The 19,164-nt window shown below is 38.4% G+C and overlaps 1 protein-coding gene and 1 long non-coding RNA gene across 4 annotated transcripts in view; one reads left to right on the forward strand and one right to left on the reverse strand.

Moving 5' to 3' along the window:
- LOC309668375 overlaps window positions 1-19,164 on the forward strand; it is a 485,025-nt gene that overhangs the window by 422,549 nt on the left and 43,312 nt on the right. The window lies entirely within an intron of this gene.
- The window catches only part of DENND5A (DENN domain containing 5A), a 110,573-nt gene that overhangs the window by 57,648 nt on the left and 33,761 nt on the right, over window positions 1-19,164 (reverse strand). For 2 of the 3 annotated variants that reach the window (XM_082478056.1, XM_082478054.1), the window contains exons 2-4: window positions 12,517-12,588; window positions 11,645-11,754; window positions 9,303-9,960 (exon numbers count right to left, since the gene is read on the reverse strand). In XM_082478056.1, coding sequence (XP_082334182.1) covers window positions 9,303-9,960; window positions 11,645-11,754; window positions 12,517-12,588 — 840 coding nt within the window. The remainder of the gene's footprint in view (window positions 1-9,302; window positions 9,961-11,644; window positions 11,755-12,516; window positions 12,589-19,164) is intronic. The other variant, XM_082478055.1, reaches the window with a different exon arrangement.

Below are 19,164 nucleotides of genomic sequence, written 5' to 3' on the forward strand. Positions count from 1 at the left end.
AATAAAACTTTGGAGCAGCTTACCACTTTGCTCCTGGCTAAGCATGACCTGGAAATAGTTTTTTTTTTTTTAACTAGTAATGCAAATAAATAAAAATTGATGACTAAAACTTCATCATCTCAAACATTTTGAGTACACTCTAAGGAAGTGCCTCACGCTTCTTCGGGGAAAGCTAAGGCGTTTGATAGATAATAGATAAGTGATGTAAAACAATCAGTGGGTAAAACAGCTCAGAGATTTGGTCATCAATAATGATTTTTTTAAAAATACAACTCATTTAGCAGAAGGACAAAAGAGCACAAGTTTTTCGTATTCACTAAAATCAGGAACAGAATGATAAGAGTTCAAGAAGAAAGTCGATCTCATTTTTCACTGTGCCCTACAAAGCACTGCCATTCCCATATTGAAGACTATTTGGTGAGGACCCTCTCCCAACTGAAGCAACAACAAAAATATTTCCCAAATTACAAAAAAAAAAAATAAAAACTCTTTCAAGAATTAAATAGATAATCTATATAGCCTTTCAGAAAAAGTATTTACTCCAACGTGAGAGTAAGCAACAACTGAGGAACAAAATTTAGGCCACTGCAAGTTCTATCTTCAGCCTCTTCTGAGATACCTCAGTTCCATGGGGCACCTGTACAACTTGGCTTGTTATCTTTCTGCTGAAATCTTCCTGCTCTATGATTATTTTTATTTAAAAAAAAATTTTTTTTTAATTAATTAATTTATTATTTATGTCTGTGTTGAGTCTTCGTTTCTGTGCGAGGGCTTTCTCTAGTTGTGGCAAGTGGGGGCCACTCTTCATCGCTGTGCGCAGCCCTCTCACTATCGCGGCCTCTCTTGTTGCGGAGCACAGCCTCCAGACGCGCAGACTCAGTAATTGTGGCTCACGGGCCCAGTTGCTCCGCGGCACCTGGGATCCTCCCAGACCAGGGCTCGAACCCATGTCCCCTGCATTGGCAGGCAGACTCTCAACCACTGCGCCACCAGGGAAGCCCTCTATGATTATTCTAACAATTATTATTAAGAAGAATTCTGATTCTCTAGGTGAGGCCTCAGTTTTTGTATCTTTCACCTCTCTTTTCTAGATATGAATGCCTGTAAATAATCTACTAAGAGCAATAATCTTGAGAATCTCAGACGTGATAAGAATATACTTTAAAATTCAAACTTAAGATGATCAAAAGAATGTAAGGGTGAGAGAGAAAACCTCCAAGAGATATTTAAAGCTGAAGGCCCAGTCTTACTGTGTCCCAACACTGGCTCTTAAACACATATTTTGAATAAATATTACACTGAATAATTTCTCCCCCCGTTTCAGTGTACACACACATATAGACACACACCATTTCTGGGTTTTTTTTAAAAAGGTAGGAAGGAGCAAGGCCTTTTCAATCATGTGAAAACCAAAAAGCTGCTTCTTTTACCGAAAGTCAATAAAGCAGGTGCTACTCCTTTTCGTGGCTGGCATTCCTGACAGGTCTGCTCAGAGACAAGAACATCTCATAGGGGGCCAACAGACACTCTGAGTAAAGGAGCCCCTGAAATGCCTTCCTCATGAGGCTTCCTGGACACTGGACTACTCCTTATAGTGTACCTAGTTACAGTGTCAGGGAACATCTATCTACTCTCTAACCATGAAACAGGGCACACTAAAGTCTGAAGGAAGGGGCTTCCTCTGCTCCATAAAAGCAGGTTTTTCAATAGCGCAGACATCTAGTTCTGGTTTTTCCCTACTCTTCAGGATGAGTCTAATCCAGTATCTGAAGCTCAGCCCACTTATTTCTGCTAGAGTGGGTAACTTTATTCGCCTCAGATTGAAATCCCTGAAGAATTCCCTGTGATGCACTTGAAAGTGTGCGATTCTTAGAAACAAAACACTTTAGGGGATGAGAAATAATCTCCTCTTTGAAGGCTAAACTGCTTTCCATTTATATGGTTTGGTTTTACAGATACTAGAAACTTGGAATTCTATGGCCTCTCTGGTCTGAGTTGTGGGTTTCTTTTTCCCTACATTTTTGTATTTTAAAAAAGCAACAACCCACCTTGAAGGATGGCCTAATAAACCATGCCTCCGGGATCCATCAACCCGTGGTACCCACACTAGGATGCTGACCTCCAAGAGCTGTAAGCAACAGCACAAAATCCATTGCTATACACCAGTACAAACGATAAAATCAGTACCTCCTTTTGCCATTGCCTGTCTCTGTGCTCATCATTCCAAGAAGGTGAAACTAATAAATAGGAAACAGCTGAAGGTCATCTGCATCCAAAGAGTTTTAGCCAATCAAAATCAACTGGAAACACTTCAGCTCGAGGCAACTCTGGGTTTTCTCACAACTCCCATAATGCTGTAATGAGCAATTACTTTTAACAAAAGGAGATAATGCAAAGCGTACTGGGATTACAACCACTTCTGAGTGGTGAACAGAGAATAATCAGCACATTCTTATGACTTCTCTCTGTGCAGAGAAAGACGTTAGACTTGGGATCACTTTACAGATAAGTTCACTCCTAAAACAAACGACAGGGAAGTCCCTGCAAATCAGAAATTGAATTAGAAACTGTCCTTGCATACTCACACTTCTGTGAAAATTGTATGAACAAGGATGTTTCTCATGCAGTCTTTGTTCTTAGGAAACAACCTAATCTATGTCCTGATATCTCCAAGATAAATTATTAAATGAAAGAAGGTATAAAACAATGATTAGTATGCTCCCATCTGTGTTGTTTCTAAAAGGTATACATGCTGTATATGCATGTCTATGTCTGGAAGGAAATAGGAAACAGTGATAAGTCTTAACACGTCACTGTACATACATCCTTTTGTAATATTTTAAATTTCTACCATATGACTGAAATGCTTTTTTTCCATTTTACTTTAATATACCATATGTATATCAAAATGTATATAATTTAAAGAATATTATAATTAATACATGTGCAACACAACATTAAAAATAGTGCATTAGGGCTTCCCTGGTGGCGCAGTGGTTGAGAATCTGCAAATGCAGGGGACACGGGTTCGAGCCCTGGTCTGGGAAGATCCCACATGCCCCAGAGCAACTAAGCCCTTGAGCCACAACTACGGAGCCTGTGCGTCTGGAGCCTGTGCTCCACAACAAGAGAGGCCACGATAGTGAGAGGCCTGCGCACTGTGATGAAGAGTGGCCCCCGGGGCTTCCTTGGTGGCGCAGTGCTTAAGAATCCTCGTGCGAATGCAGGGGACATGGGTTCAAACCCTGGTCCGGGAAGATCCCACATGCCGTGGAGCAACTGAGCCCGTGTGCCACAACTACTGAGCGTGCGCTCTAGAGCCTGCAAGCCACAACTACTGAGCCCATGTGCCACAACTACTGAAGCCCGCACGCCTAGAGCCCGTGCTCCACAACAAGAGTAGCCACCGCAATGAGAAGCCCGTGCACCACAATGGAGAGTAGCCCCCACTCGCCGCAACTAGAGAACGCTCGCATGCAACAACAAAGACCCAACACAGCCAAAAATAAATAAACAAATAAATAAAATTAAAAAAAAAAAAAGAGTGGCCCCCGGCTGACGCAACTAGAGAAAGCCCTCGCACAGAAACGAAGACCCAACACAGCCAAAAATAAATAAATTAATTAGTTTAAAAAAATAGTGCATTATATAAAAGTATTTAAGAGGAGGGCTTGAAAAAAAATCAAGAGATTATTTCACAAGGGTAGGATTTTAGATGAAAAAGAAAGGAAACAGGGACTTCCCTGGTGGCACAGCGGTTAAGAATCCGCCTGCCAATGCAGGGGACATGGGTTCGATCCCTGGTCTGGGAAGACCCCACATGCCGCGTAGCAGCTAAGCCTGTGCGCCACAACTACTGAGCCTGCACTCTAGAGCCTGAGAGCCACAACTACTGAGCCCATGTGCCGCAACTACTGAAGCCCGCATGCCTAGAGCCCATGCTCTGCAACAAGAGAAGCCACCCCAATGAGAAGCCCGTGCATCACAACGAAGAGTAGCCCCTGCTCACCACAACTAGAGAAAGCCCGTGCAGCCAAAAAAAAAAAAGGGAAACATTCAATTCTCTCTGCACTGTTTTTCCACACATTATTTATTTGTTTTAAAGAAACTATTATTTTGATTACGGATGCACAAGAAACTTGATCTCCGGCTACCACAGGACGAGAGAGGAAGGAGATTTCATTTTATTCCCTTTAAAATTGTTTTGATTGCATGCCTTGAGTTTGCATTACTTTTGCAAAAAAAACCCCAAAAACTGATGTAAGCTTATGTATAAAATAAGCTACAAGGATACATTGTACAACATAGGGAATATAGCCAATATTTTATAATATGTATAAATGGAGTATAACCTTTAAAAATTGTGAATCACTATATTGTACACCTGTAACATATACTATTGTACATCAACTATACTTCAATTAAAAAATTAATTTAAAAAAATAATGTATGCATTTGTTTCCAAGCTTGTCTGCACTAGTTGAACTTATTACTGGGCTGTATAATTTAACCGAATATTATGTAAATAAATGGTAAGATATGAGGGCAAAAAAAAGAACTGTTTCTCTGAAAACAAAATTAAATGCTTTAGAAAGACTCAGTAAAGCAAAGTCACTAAAAAATACAGCAATTGAATTAGGCATATCACTTAAGTGCAAAAAACTTGGGAAAACCAGCATCTACTATGGTTCTTTTGCAAGGTCCTTTAAAAGTTCTCGCTCCACTTTAAAAACTGGAAAACTCAGTGAATGAATTATGGGTGAGATTTATGCAAGAGAAACAATGCAGACCCCTGATTAGTGGATCCATAATCAAAGAAACTGCACAGACACTTCATCAAAAGACTGGTGATTATACAGTCATATGGTTTAAATTAAAATGTTTAATGGATGTATATATCCTTTTAGGATTCCCAAACTTAAGTGACTTTTTCAATTATCCAATTCACTACCCTACTAAATCACATCAGATAAAGAACTTCTGCTCTCTATATAATTTTAAAACAACCACTAAAAAATATGCTATTAAAAAAAAACTATCTCTATAGGGACCAAAGAACAAATATTATCCAGTACTAAATAAAATGGTCTACACATATCTTAAAAAAAAGATTTTCCCTAAATAACACCTCTTTTCTATTCAGAAGAAAGGACATGCAGTGGGCAACACCAACTCTGAGTGCTGATGGCATGTTTTTCGAGGGCCAGAGAGATTTCCATCCACATGAGTCCTCTGAATCATAAATAAAAATTACTTCAAGAAAACCAACCTAAATTGTTTCAAGTACTCTATTAACAATAGAGAGCACAATCTACATCCAATAAAAGGCAATCCACTCCATTTTAGCCTCAGCCATGCTCAGCAATGCCCAGGAGTTTTTCGGAAGAAGTCTTTTTTAACCATGCTAAGCATGACTTTTAGGTCCTGAGTTCAACTTGATTCTACACACAAACCTTCTCAACTGCCTTCAAACCTCTTAAAATTATTATGTATACAATAACCCATATTCTGGGAAATATAAGAAGGAGCACTGAAGGAAAAGATGTTACGTATCATATTTCTGGTTTTAATTCTCCTTTCCTCACCTTTAAACATCCCCAACTGCATCATAGGTATTAAAATGCCACTGCACATTTTAATACCCTATCTGGTTTGGTTTCTTCCTCTGTTCTGGTCTAAACCAGACAGTCTTCACTACTCAATCAAGTCTCTGTTTCAAAGTACAACTGACCTTTGAACAACAGGGGGGTTAGGGGTGCCTACCACCCACACAGTTTAAAACCCGCACATAACTTTATAGGCGGCCCTCTGTATCCACAGTTCCACATCCAAGGATTCAACCAACCATGGATCATGTAGTCCTATAGTACATATTTATTGAAAAAAATCCACATATAAGTGGATCCGTGCAGTTCAAACCCATGTTGTTCAAGGGTCAACTGTTTTGCCCAGCTCCAGTCAAGAAACAGTAACTAAAAAAGCAACAAGAATTGTACAAGTCTATACTTCACCCAGAGACAGAAATCTGAAACATCATTATTTTAAACAAGTTGCAAAGTAAAACCTCAGGAACCACATTTTAGTCAACAGATGCTTTTGTTCAGTCTGCAGTGTTCAACAAGAATGTTGTTACCAACGTTTAAAAATCAAAAATTTCACGTAAAAAATTTGGGTCCTCATGAAAAATTGCAAGACCTAGTAACATTAGGCCAGCATTTCCACAAGGAATTAATTGGAGCTAACTAGTGGCTGTCCACTTTAGATGGGGTATATGCTCTTCAATTCAACATAGTCTCCATTACTTCACCTTCAGAATCCAACCATATCATATCACTTCGCTGTTACCTCCCTAGTCAGAGACAACATAATCTCTCACTTAGATTGTTAAAATGGCCTCCTAACTAACATTATTCAGACTCTGCCCATGGACCAAATCTGGGACATTTGACCATCAAAATAATTAATCATAGTAATGGACTATATAACCTACTGAAAAAATAAATATCTATGAGTCCATACAATAATAAACAAGCAAGGGAGAATGAAATGTTCTTCCTCACAGTAAAATGCAACCATCCTGGTAACTGGTTCAGACTAGAATCATCAATGGATGTTAAAGCTATTAGGCAAAATTTTGAAGAGAAACAGTATATTTACAGGGTTTCAAAGTATCTCCCCACAAATTACTTATTAATTACAAAGGGAAAAATGATAACTTTCCAGTTAAGAAACTCAGCAGACATCATCTTAACCAAGTGATCAAATTAACATTACCAAAAATGGGACAAATGAACACCATGTGCCTCCTATGATGATAAATAGACATTATGTGTCTCTTGATACAATGCACTGAGAGAACCACAACATCACTTCTGTGATATTGCAGCCAAAAATTTATAACCTGAATCTAGTCAGGAGGAAACATCAGACAAACCCAAATTGAGGGACATTCTACAAAATACCTTGCCTGTACTCTTCAAAAATGTCAGTCATGAAAGACATGAGGAATTTACTACTAAAAGCAATGCATGTTACTGGACTAAATCTTGGACCAGGAATTTTTTTAAAAAATTATCATTCACTTTTATGTGAAATATAAAAAATAAAACAAACTAGAGATTATTAAAAAAAAGAGACTCACAGATATAGAGAACAAACAAGTGGTTACCAGAGGGGAGAAGGAAAAGGGGGAGGGGCAATATAGGGGTAGAGGATTAAGAGGTAAAAACTATTATGTATAAAATACGCCACAAGGGGGGCTTCCCTGGTGGCACAGTGGTTGGGAATCCGCCTGCCAGTGCAGAGGACACGGGTTCGGGCCCTGGTCCAGGAGGATCCCACATGCCGCGGAGCGGCTGGGCCCATGCGCCACAACTGCTGGGCCTGCGCTCTGGAGCCCGCAGGCCACGATTGCTGAAGCCTGCGTGCCAGGAGCCTGTGCTCCGCAGCGAGAGAGGCCACCACAGTGAGAGGCCCGCGCACCACAACGAAGAGTAGCCCCTGCTTGCCGCAACCAGAGAAAGCCCGCGTGCGACAATGAAGACCCGACACAGCCAAAAATAAATAAATTTAAAATAAATAAATAAATAAGCTACGAGGATTTATTGTACAACACAGGGCAGCCAATATTTTATAATAACTATAAATGGAATATAACCTTTAAAAATTGTGAATCACTATGTTGTACACCTGAAACGTATAATATTGTGTATCAACCATACCTCAATTTTAAAAAATTCATCATAACAGACATTATTGGACAATGGTAAAACCTGAATACAGTATCGTTATTTTATCAATGTTAGATTTCCTAAATTTATTAATCATACTATGGTTATGTAAAAAAAAATGTTCTTGTTCTTATGAAATAAAAGCTGAAGTATTAAGGAGCCAAGGAACATGGAGTCTACAATGACTCTCAATGGTTCAGTTATGTTCACACACATGCAGAGATACAGAGGGAATGATAAAACAAATGTGGCTAAATGTTAATAACTGGTGTACTGTGGGAGAGTGTACAAGAGTTCTTTGAACATTTCTTACAACTCTTCTATAAGCTGGGAATTATTTCAAAACAAAAAGTCAAAAATCTTAAAACCTCCAATGACTAAGCATCTCAGAGTAACAAAGTCCTTACAATGGCCTACAGGACTCTGTACAATTTGGCCTCCTGTTAAGTCTCTAACACTATCTGCTACTACGCTCCTGCTCTCCAGGCCTCCTCAATGTCCTTGAACATACCAATCACGTTTTTGTCTCAGAACCTTTCTACTTCCTGTGCCCTTTGCCTGGAATACTTTTCCTACAGACATTAACATGAGTCACTCACAGAGGCCTAACCTAATCACTCTATTAAAAATTGGAATTTCCCTTCCCCCAATACTATCTTCCTTCCTGTTTTATTTTTTTCCACAGACCTTATTACCACCTTACATACTATATATTTTATTTATTTATTTAGTCACCTCTCAAAAAAAAAAGGGGGGGGGGGAATTCCCTGGCAGCCCAGTGGTTAAGACTCGGCGCTTTCACTGCCAGGGCCCAGGTTCAATCCTTGCTCGGGGAACTAAGATCCCACAAGCCGTGAGGCCAAAAAAAAAAAATCACCTCTCTTTCCCCACTAAAATATAAGTTCTATTATAGCAGGGATTTTTATCTATTTTGTCCACCCTGAATCTCTAGCCCCAAGAATAACTCCTGGCACACAGCAGATTCTCAATAAATATGTACTGAATGAATGAATTTTATGTTACTTATCTGGCTCCTTTAATAAACATTTGTTTCCTTCTGCTCTATTTTACTGTTTTGTCCAAATCTGCTGCTCACCATCACTTAACCTCTCACTTATAAAAACAATTCAGTTATAACAAACAAACAACAGAAAAAAGCAATACAACCTCGTTTTCTCAAATATATTTTTTCAAATATATGAAGGATCATCGTTACTGTCAGGCTGAGGAAGGGGCAGAAATAACTCTGCAGAGTGATAGAACAGAACTGATGGAAAGTCAGTTTCCCATGACCATCAACTCCTGCCTCCTCTTTTCAGCATCAATCAGACGTCAGCAGGCAGGGTTCCCCTCCCAGACTGGAGTGCCCAGCAAAAGGCCACGATGATAGCCAATTAGAAATGGTAGACCTCTCATGTTCCATTAGTTTGCCATCCAGCACCTACCTGCAAAAGATCTGAGTTTTGCTCAAACTGTAACAGCCCTTGTCCTTTACAGTCAGCCCCACTGTATCTGATATGGAAAGAAGAGAGGCCCTATGAAGAGAGAGAGCTGTAGTAAGCACTGACTTACGCTGTGAGTAGAGCAGGATTTGAAACTCCAGAAGGGCACAAGTAAAAAGTTGAAACACATTCTCCACCCCAAGCAGTTCAAAGACCTCTTTGACAGGAAAGTCGAATAAGGGAAGCTCATTGGTACTTGGTCTCTGGCAGACAATTGGCCCATAGACCCCAGAAAACTTCAAGGACCGGCCAGGAGGTGGGAGTGGCACCTCGTAGAGTACATTGTATATGTAGCTCTCAAGGGGCAGTGGAGGGGGCTGAGGTGAAGTGACTGCCTGGTGAAGTTGTTCCAGCACACTCCGACATGCTTTCATGAAGGACATGGGCGTGATGAGGCAAATGCACTTAGACACGTAGAGCGTATCCCGGCTAATGTCGTAGGAGTTGAAGCGTTGCAGCTTGGTCCCAGGAGTGCCTTCACCATCCTCCATGTCACTGTGGTCTTGGCCATCAGCAAGGGGAGCATGGAGGACATCATACTCAGCATTATGCATGTGGTAGAGGGTCTGCATTGCACTGCAGATCTGCTTGCTAGTCACCTCCTCATAAAATGTGAGGGAAAACCCAAATGTCCGAGAGCCATCCTCCCTTGTGATAATAAAGGCATGGAACTGAGGCTCCCTGGGATCAGCCTGGGTCTTGAATGCCAGCCCTTTGGGCATGCACAGCTGCAAAAGACACAAGGAAACAACTGGTGAGAACACTCACTGCTGATCCTCTTCTCAGAACACCATCACTACTTATTTACTTAAAGAGCACCTACTATGCTGGGTGTCTGGGATATAAGACCAACACAGCAAAATATCTGTCCTCAAGACCTCCCATTCTAAGACACACAAGTAACTAAAATTATAATGCATTTATCAAGGCTATACAGAAGTATACACAAAGTGCTAGAGGAACAAAGAACAAACAACTCAGTCTCAGCCTTCATCAGAAAAGGCTTCAGAGATGAGCTTATGCTAGGATTCATCAGGTAGATAAGAGAAAGAAGGGTATTTCAGGGGCATGAACAAAATGCACAAAGGAGGTAAAAGAAAGCTTGGAGAATTTAGGTAGGTGGTTAAGCATGACAGCATGTATTAGGAGATGATGCTAGAAATATATCTAAAAACCAGACAGATGCAACTTCATACCTAAAAATAAACAAAGTTTTAGATTCTATCAGCTCACAAGATTCTGTCATCAATAAAATCTTCTCTTTTCATATAAAAAAAAAGGGTGTTCATTTCATGTAATGCAAGGAGATGACATAATCAGGATAAAGATGCACTTTTTTCACTTTAACTCAGATGGGTTATATAAAGAAACTTGGGTAGCTAATCTAACTGACCTGAATCAATCAGTTTCCATTTTCCACTTTTCCACAAACCTGGCTATACAAAGGAACTACGAGGAGCCTGGGTTAACAAGTACAAGGAGCTACATTATGGTATATCCATTACCCTTGAACTTGACTTCTCAAAGCCTAAGTGTTTCTAGAATATAGTATGTTAAAAAGAAATAAGCACTGAACTAGGAGTCAAAAAACTTGAGGCTCTCTACGATTCAGTTTCCTCCCCTGTGAAATGAAGATAATACAGTTTACTCTGCGTACTTCACAGGGTTATTGTGTGCATCAAACAAGATCATCCTCAAAAAGCTATTAAAAAGTAACAGAGGCAGTACAAAGATATGGTTAAGAGCAGAGTTCTGGAACCAGACTATGGTATTTAAGCTTGCTCAACTGCTCGTTAGCCATATGACCTTGAACACATTACTTAACCTCTCTGGATCTTAGTTTCCTCACCCATAAAATATGTGTCTGTGTCTGTGTGTGTTTACTTAATATTATCTACATAAGGGGTATTGTGAGGATTAAATGAGTTAATTCATGTATAATACTTATCACAGTGCCTAGCACAAGGTGAATACTCAACAAACATTAGCTTATTCATGGTAGTATTCATCTACAAATTTAAAATGCTGCCCTATCTAAAAGTATAATAAAACAAAAACACCCATTTCTGTCATATTACTCAGATATATATACAATACAGATGAAAACCGCTTTAAACCTCACTTATTGTGTAAAATCAATGCTATAAGCAACCAATAGCTCAATCTCACAAAAACAGTTCACTGACCCGGTACTATGTATTTGTCTGACTCAACAGAAGCACCTTGTGACTTTTGGTATATCTGATATATTCCAAGTATTTGATATAGTGATCAAAATGCAGAATCACGAACAATATGCATATAAGAAGTTACTGATACTTAGTGGAACCACTGCTACCATAGTCTGAACTCACAATCCTACTGTGAATTACTCTGTAAATTATCTCACACTTGTAGCTAACAAATACTAACCATTCCCACTGCATCTTGGTCAAAGGGATTCCAGTCCACATTCTCAGGATATCGTGCAAGAACCTTAGACTTGAATGTTCGTCTCAATGGTGTCTGCTCAAAATTTTCTCCTGCAAGAAAAAGAATGAAGCAAGTCATCTCCACAAAGTCCCCTGAAACCACAGGTTATGAATATCTGAGCTTGGCAGTCCAGCAAAGTACAGAAATGAAGGCAAAAGGGTTAGTATGCCAACCATCTAAGAACAGGAAAGGTATTATAGTTATTAGATCAGTAAGAAGCTGGAAAAGTTTAGCATGGTTAATACTGGACACTGTTAGCTACCTTGGCTTTTCCTTAAAATGAAAAAATTACTACAATCTTCTTGGGAGAAGAGGGGAGAAAGCACAAAGAAAGATGAAGGATTATATCCATCATTTTTTTTTCCCCTAAAAGCTACATTTTGTTTGCTTAAAGTCAACTAATAACATCATAGAAGCATAAATTATTTTAAATTCAAAACAAAGTATGCATTTCTATGATCTCTGAAAAAATACAAAGGGGATTTAAAAATTCAAGAACATTAAGAGAGCAGATTTCAGGATAAATCTAATGAGCTATTTTGTCAATTGAGAATCATTTGAAATTTCTGAAATTCTCCTTTGTTTTCCCCTTCCCCCTCCTAAAAACATTAGAGCATACTGAAATAAGAACACTGAAGAGAAAAGAGGAAGAATCAAAGAACCCACCACCTAGAGGGATACAAATATGAAAAAATCTATTGGTCAAAAAAGGCTTAAGAAAGTTAGGTCAAAGGGTACAAAATGCCACTGGAGAGACTTATATAAGAGCCACCAGAATGCTTTGGGTGTTCTCAATTTTGTTTTGTTTTTACCTTCAGTTGTACTTGAAATGAAAGGGCTGGCACCATCTCTGGCTTTAGAAGCCTGTATGTACTGGCATAATGCTATATGATAAATGAAATAACATAGTATTACAATAAAGCAATGTTATTCAAACTTTTTTGACCATGACCCCAGTATGAAACAAAGTTTATATCATGAAGCAATAAACACACACATGATATATATTAATATATATAAATTTACTTAAAACAAAAATTTCACCAAAAAAATACCCTTACTATATGGAATGTGTTCTCATAATTTCTACTCTATATCATTAAAACCAAAAAGGCTAACTGCAGACCTACTAATGGTCACGATTCACAGTTTGAAAAACACTACAAAATAGTATAATGGGATGAAGAGCTCTACAAGTATTAAATTACTATAAAGCCACTAGTGCTTTTTCTAAAATTATACCCCAAATATTGCTTTTCCCAAGGGACTAGGGAAAAGGGAACAAATTAAATGCACCTAAATATTTTGAATAAATAAATTTAGTAGGAATCATGGAAAAATATGTGGGAAACATGATCAAGGACAATTCAATTGAATTCTATATCTATTTATTGAGTAATCATGTTACACAAGGGCCTTAGGTACTGTGAAGGATAGAGATGAACCAGATGAAACACCCATCCTCAAGGACCTTTCCGTTAAACGTATAGGAAAAAGAACATACACAAATAACAATTTCCCAGGAAGGTTATTATCTGGGAGGCTCCAGCTTATGTGGTCTATCCATTCAGAGCACACTTGCACAGGATCCTGTTCACGTGCTCTAGTTGACAGAATAAATTCTGTTCCAACTAAAGTTTTTATAAGTTGGCTTAGAACCCAAAGGGGCTGGTGATTATTAAGGAAGATGCACTCCTCACCAACACAAGACTGGAATGAACCTCAAGTCAGATAGTCCTTCACTCTAAATCAGCCCAGAGGTACCTTGAAAGTTTTTTAAAACAGAGTTTATATTATATTACTTCTAAGGCACCTGTTCCAGAAACTAATAATGATTCCAGTCAGAGAGTTATTGCTTTTAACAATTAAAACCTTCACTTCCATTTTCTCTCAGGTTTCGTCCACCATCATCATCAGAAGCCCACTTATTCATAATTTTCAACTTCTGACAAGACCCAACCTTCTGTTAGTAAAGCAAGTTCCACAATTCAATTCCTCTAATTTCTAATCCCTTCTTCCAAATTGATTTTTCTGAAAATCTTTTCTAGCAAATTTCATCTCTCAAAATACATTTCATAATCTTCGCTAAATAAAACTGGCAAAATCAGCCGGCAGCTGGTAATACCAGTAGCAACAAAGCCCTACGGCTATGTTGAGCTAGTCTCAGAGTTTTCACTAACATCGGCAAAGAGTGCAAAGAGCCCACCCATGGCAAGCCTGCACTCACTGTACAAAGTAATTAAACAGCAAGCAGCTGACATAAGGTCTTGTCTACAGTCTGACATTCTCAGAAGGTATTTTTAAACTGCATTCAGTTCTGAGAGAAGATAACTATTTCTTCCTCCTAAGCTTCTTTATTTTTAATTGTCAGTTTGCTCATTTCTTCCTTAGTAGGCTAGAAAATCCCCTCAGTTAAAACCACGAACTATTTGAACATATACAGGAATCAGGGCGGTTAGCAATGTCCTACATGGAAGCCTTTAGAGAAAGATGTTTTCCTAAGATGGCTACAAGGTGCCCCCTAAGACTTGAAGAGCATTCAAAGGATGGAACAGGGGACTATTTAGGGGGAGAATTTTAAACAACCAGTGAGATGTAGAATAGAGCCAGAAGTGAACATGATGAGCTGACCTGGAGTGTAGACAAAGAGGTGGGGGAAGCTGTGAATCACAGGGAGAACTGGCCTTCAGATCCTCTGTCCCCACCACTACCTGTCCACCTCCTGCTCCTTCTTTAAACAAGCTGAGTAAAGAAGTCTTGTTAGAGTCAGGTTCTGAGTAAAGGCACAGCAGAGAGTGCCAATCTCAGACAAAAGTCCTTCTGTGTATTAGACTGGACCAGTAGCAGGAACATACTCTTTTCACTGCAAGGGGAAAGAAGATGTATAAAGAAGAGGTATGAAGGCCCTGAGAACAACTGTGTTCATTATAATCACGCTCTGAAGTGTCAGAAAGTAATAGAGGAAGGAGATCACAAACCTAAGATCTTCTTGTTAAAACAATTCAATCAGCTGCCAAGTAAACTATGAAAAACCTAACAAAATTTTTATCTTAGGTATTGGCATATCCCAAATGATCTGTACTGTTCTAGGGTGTGATGGCTTAGGAGTGAATATGATTTGAACCTAATACATTTTTAGAGGGTGTCAAATTCAGAACCAGGCAGATCCATCGCCTGACCCTAAACATGGTCCTAAAGTAAATCGCTTGAGGAAACTGGATCCCAAAGATTACAGTTTATTACATTACAGGTTGCCTGGTTACTAAAGGAGGGGAGGCTGGCTTCAGAATTTTACATGAGCATCTCTGAAAATGGACCCTTACCTTTATATTTGTTATACAGGGCTGACTCACACGATAATTTCTTTTTGAAAGGGCTATTTTATCTTGAAGATTATGAGTTTGGAGGAACTAAGGTGATTGGCAGTGGAAAGAAACAGAACATGTGAAATTCCTTAAAAATTTATTGACTTAAATAACTTTGTGTTACACATAATTAAAAAAAAACCTTTACACTTTGAAAAAAAAAAAAATTCAATCTTTCATCATTTACCAAGGGCTGAGTTTTTTGAGAATAAGCAATGGAGACTTATTGCCTCAGGAACATCTACATAGTCCCACCTCCTGCAACCTACACATGTGTCACAGGTCCCTTAAATCCTCAATTATTTAGACCTTTGGAAATTCAGACAATATCAGGAACATGACATCACAACAACTACTGTCCTATTGTCCTAGAAACAACAACTAATTATTTGCCCAACACAAATATCAGCAGGTCTGAATATCAAAACTAAGGCCCATTTCTAACGGCAACTTAAAAATTAGTCAACTAGGTATCAGTCTGTCTTTGTGAATCTGCTCCCTGGAAAGTACAGTTCAGATAAAATCACGACAGATTTTTTTTTTAAAGCCTGCATGCCTTACAAGGACTTCTAATAGGTTCTTTGTTTACTTGTTCTGCTCTGGCCAAGCCAGAAACAAACTGACATTTGTATTGCTATTAGCCTCTTGGTACTAGCTTGATTTGAATAACCCTGAATGAGGGATGCTTATGCTGAGAAGCTTCAAAGGAACCCCTAAACTCTCTGAAATAATTTACAAATTTTTGTATGAAGACATTTGTATTTTTCTGGGGAGAGGACACAATTTCTATCAGATCTCAAAGGATCTCATGACTCGAAAAAGTTAAAAACCACAGCTCCAAATGTTTATCTTAATTTGGGCAGAAAATATTTTGACCACTTAAAGGTTAACCTAAATGGGCAGGTTTTCATATAATCTAAAATAAAATACACATACTACTAAATAACTGCTTTCTAGGTTGACGATGACCCAAATTAAGACCATTATTTTCTCCTTTCTTATCATGAGACACCTATGTTGATTGTTTCATACATGCATGTCAACAAGTTAAAAAAGAAAAAAATATATCCTCAAAACTTCTGTCTGAAGTCCTCTGTAAGGTCATCAGAAAATGTTCACCAAGATCTCCAAGTTGTACATTTATATTAAATTTATTACATCTGTGCTTTTAAATGGTAGAGCAGATATGAAAAGGTAGGTACCCAAACAGCTACCTGAGAAAGACCCAATATGGTTAAATCTCAACCTGGTTTATGTTGAACCACACAAAGCTTCTCCAGATCACAGTGTTAGCTTAGATTCAAGCACAATAAAAGTAACCATCATTTCCTGGGAAACTGTTTATGGGACACATCTGTTATATCTACATCTTGGATTAGATATACCAAATAAAATGAATATTTCAATTTCTAAACCTATCAGTAATCAGAGTTTGGATACACTAAAGGAGTTTTACATAAAATTTGAAGTTAAAAAAAAACAAAAAAAAAAACGGACTTCCCTAGTGGCGCAGTGGTTAAGACTCCACGCTCCCAATGCAGGGGGCCTGGGTTCGATCCCTGGTCAGGGAACTAGATCCCACATGCATGCCGCAACTAAGAGTTCGCATGCCGCAACTAAGGAGCCCACCAGCCACAACTAAGGAGCACACATGCCGCAACTAAGGGCCGGCACAACCAAATAAATAAATTAAATAAATATTAAAGGAAAAAAAAACTAAGGACATTTTTATATCTGGTCCCTTGGAGGAGATAGGGAGGATAATATAAATATCTGTGAAACTGAAACAAAACACAAAAAAAACAAAAACTGACTTTGTCAACAGAATAATTTATATCGAGTTTGATGGAAGTTCTGCTTCCAGCGAGACCAACTCTCTTGCAGATAACTATGAACTCCGGACAAAATATAAAAAACAACTACCTGAAGGTACTAGAGAATGAAAAGCAGGCAGATTATGAAGGCAGATGGAGGGTCAACTCTTGGAAAAAGGTAACAACACTGGATAAATGTCCCCTTTTCATGGCTTTTGGCTAGGCAGGTCCCAGTCTGTGCCATGAGAGGTGGCTAAAATTCAGATAAAAATCCATAGTTTTACTAGCTTAAGGAACCGGAGGACAGAATTTAAAGGCAACCACAACAGCTGGGAAGCAAGGGAAGGAAATTCCAGAGAGAGCCAGAGAGGGGGTGCCCCTAACTCTGTGTATAAACGCTGTTCAAATCTCCGGCTGATCCCTGAACCATGCGTGCATGGAACAGGTCCCAAGCAGCTAAGTTAGGGCTAACAGAACTGAACTGAGATTTAAGCGGCTGCTCACTGCTGGGAAACAGAACAAACAAAATTCAATGTTTTTGGAGGAAGGTGACAGAATCCAGAGTCTCTACAACATATCGTACATAATGTGAAGGACACAATCTAAAATTGTTCAGCATATAAAAAAACAGAAAAACATGACCCATTCTCAAGAGAAGAGTCAATCAAAAGAAAACAACTTTGCATTGACCCAAATATTGGGATTAGCAGACAAGGATTTAAAACAGCAATGTTCAAGACTTGTAGTTTCCAATGGCGAGGGTGTGTGGGGAGGGATGGGTTGGGAGTTTGGGATTAACAGATGCAAACTATTAAATATATGTATAACTGAATCACTTTGCTGTATACCAGAAACTAACACAACATTATAAATCAAATATACTTCAATAAAATAAATTTTTAAATAAATAAATAAATAAATAAAATAAAACAGCAATGTTCATAATGAATGAAAAGACAGTACAATGAAATAGACACTATAATTAAGTGGACAGCCTTAACAGCAGATTGGAGATGCAGAAGAGTTAGTGAACTTAAAAATAGTAACCAATCTAACCAATCTAATAGTAACCAATCTAGTAACCAATAGTAACCAAAAAGTAACCAATCTGAAGAACAGAGAGAAAAAAGATTAGTGAGAGAAAGGGTGTGGGGGGGGAGGGACCCAAAGATATGTGGGGCAGCAAGTCTAACATACATATAATTGGAGCCCCAAAGGAAAGGAGAGCAAATGAGGTAAAAAAGAATATTTGAAGAAATACTGATCAAAATTTTCCCAAATTTGGTAAAAGATATAAATTTACAGAGTCAAGAAGCTCAGCTGAATCCCAAGCAGGATAAGTACCAAGAAAATCATATGCAGTCAAATTTTTGAAAAAAAAAAAGAGAGAAAAAATTTTAAAGAGAAAATCTTGAATGGAGCCAGAGGGGAAAAAAATACATTACATTAAAGAAGAAAAAATGATTGAAATTACTACTGCCTTTTTAACAGAAACAATGGAGATTAGAAGACACGGAACAACACCTTACAAGCACTAAAAGAAAAAGAAAAAAAAAAAAGGCCTTGTCAACCTAGAATTCTATAAACAAACAAAAATCCTTCAAAAATGAAGGCAAAATTAAAACATTTGCAAGTAAAACAAAACTAAGAGAATTCATTGCTGCAGATCTGCACTACAAGAGTAAGAAGAGCCCATCCCAATAGGCTACATGCTGTATGATTCCATTTATATAACATTCTTGAAATGACAAAATTATAGAAACGAACAGGTTAGTGGTTGCCAAAGGTCAGGGATGGGGGGAGGGTGGCTATAAAAAGGCAACCCCAAGAATTCTTGTGGTGATGGAACTATTCTGTATCTTGACTGTATCAATGTCAATATCCTGGTTGTGACAGTATACTATAGTTTTTTAAGATGTTACCATTGGGTAAAGGGTACAGGGTAATCTCCCTGTATTATTTCTTACAACAGCATATGAATCTACAATTACGTCAAATAAAAAGTTTAATGTATTTAAAAAGTATATTTTTAATTTTTAAAAAGTGTTTTAATGTTTTTAACAACCTGCCAAAGTTTTAAAGCAGAGGCTGCAGGCAACACAATTGAAGCAATCAAAGCTATACCTTGGACAGAGCTCTTTGAAGGCAGCTAAGCTATCCCTCTCTCCAGGCCCAAGACATAAGTGTCACATAAACTGCCTCACCTCACCACATCAACACCAATCCTACAAGGTCTAGTTCACATTATCTACAGCAAGAATGATGAAATTTTTTCCTCTGG

The sequence above is a fragment of the Balaenoptera physalus genome (assembly GCF_965194825.1).
Source record: "Balaenoptera physalus genome assembly, chromosome: 10".
Taxonomy (NCBI): Eukaryota; Metazoa; Chordata; class Mammalia; order Artiodactyla; family Balaenopteridae; genus Balaenoptera; species Balaenoptera physalus.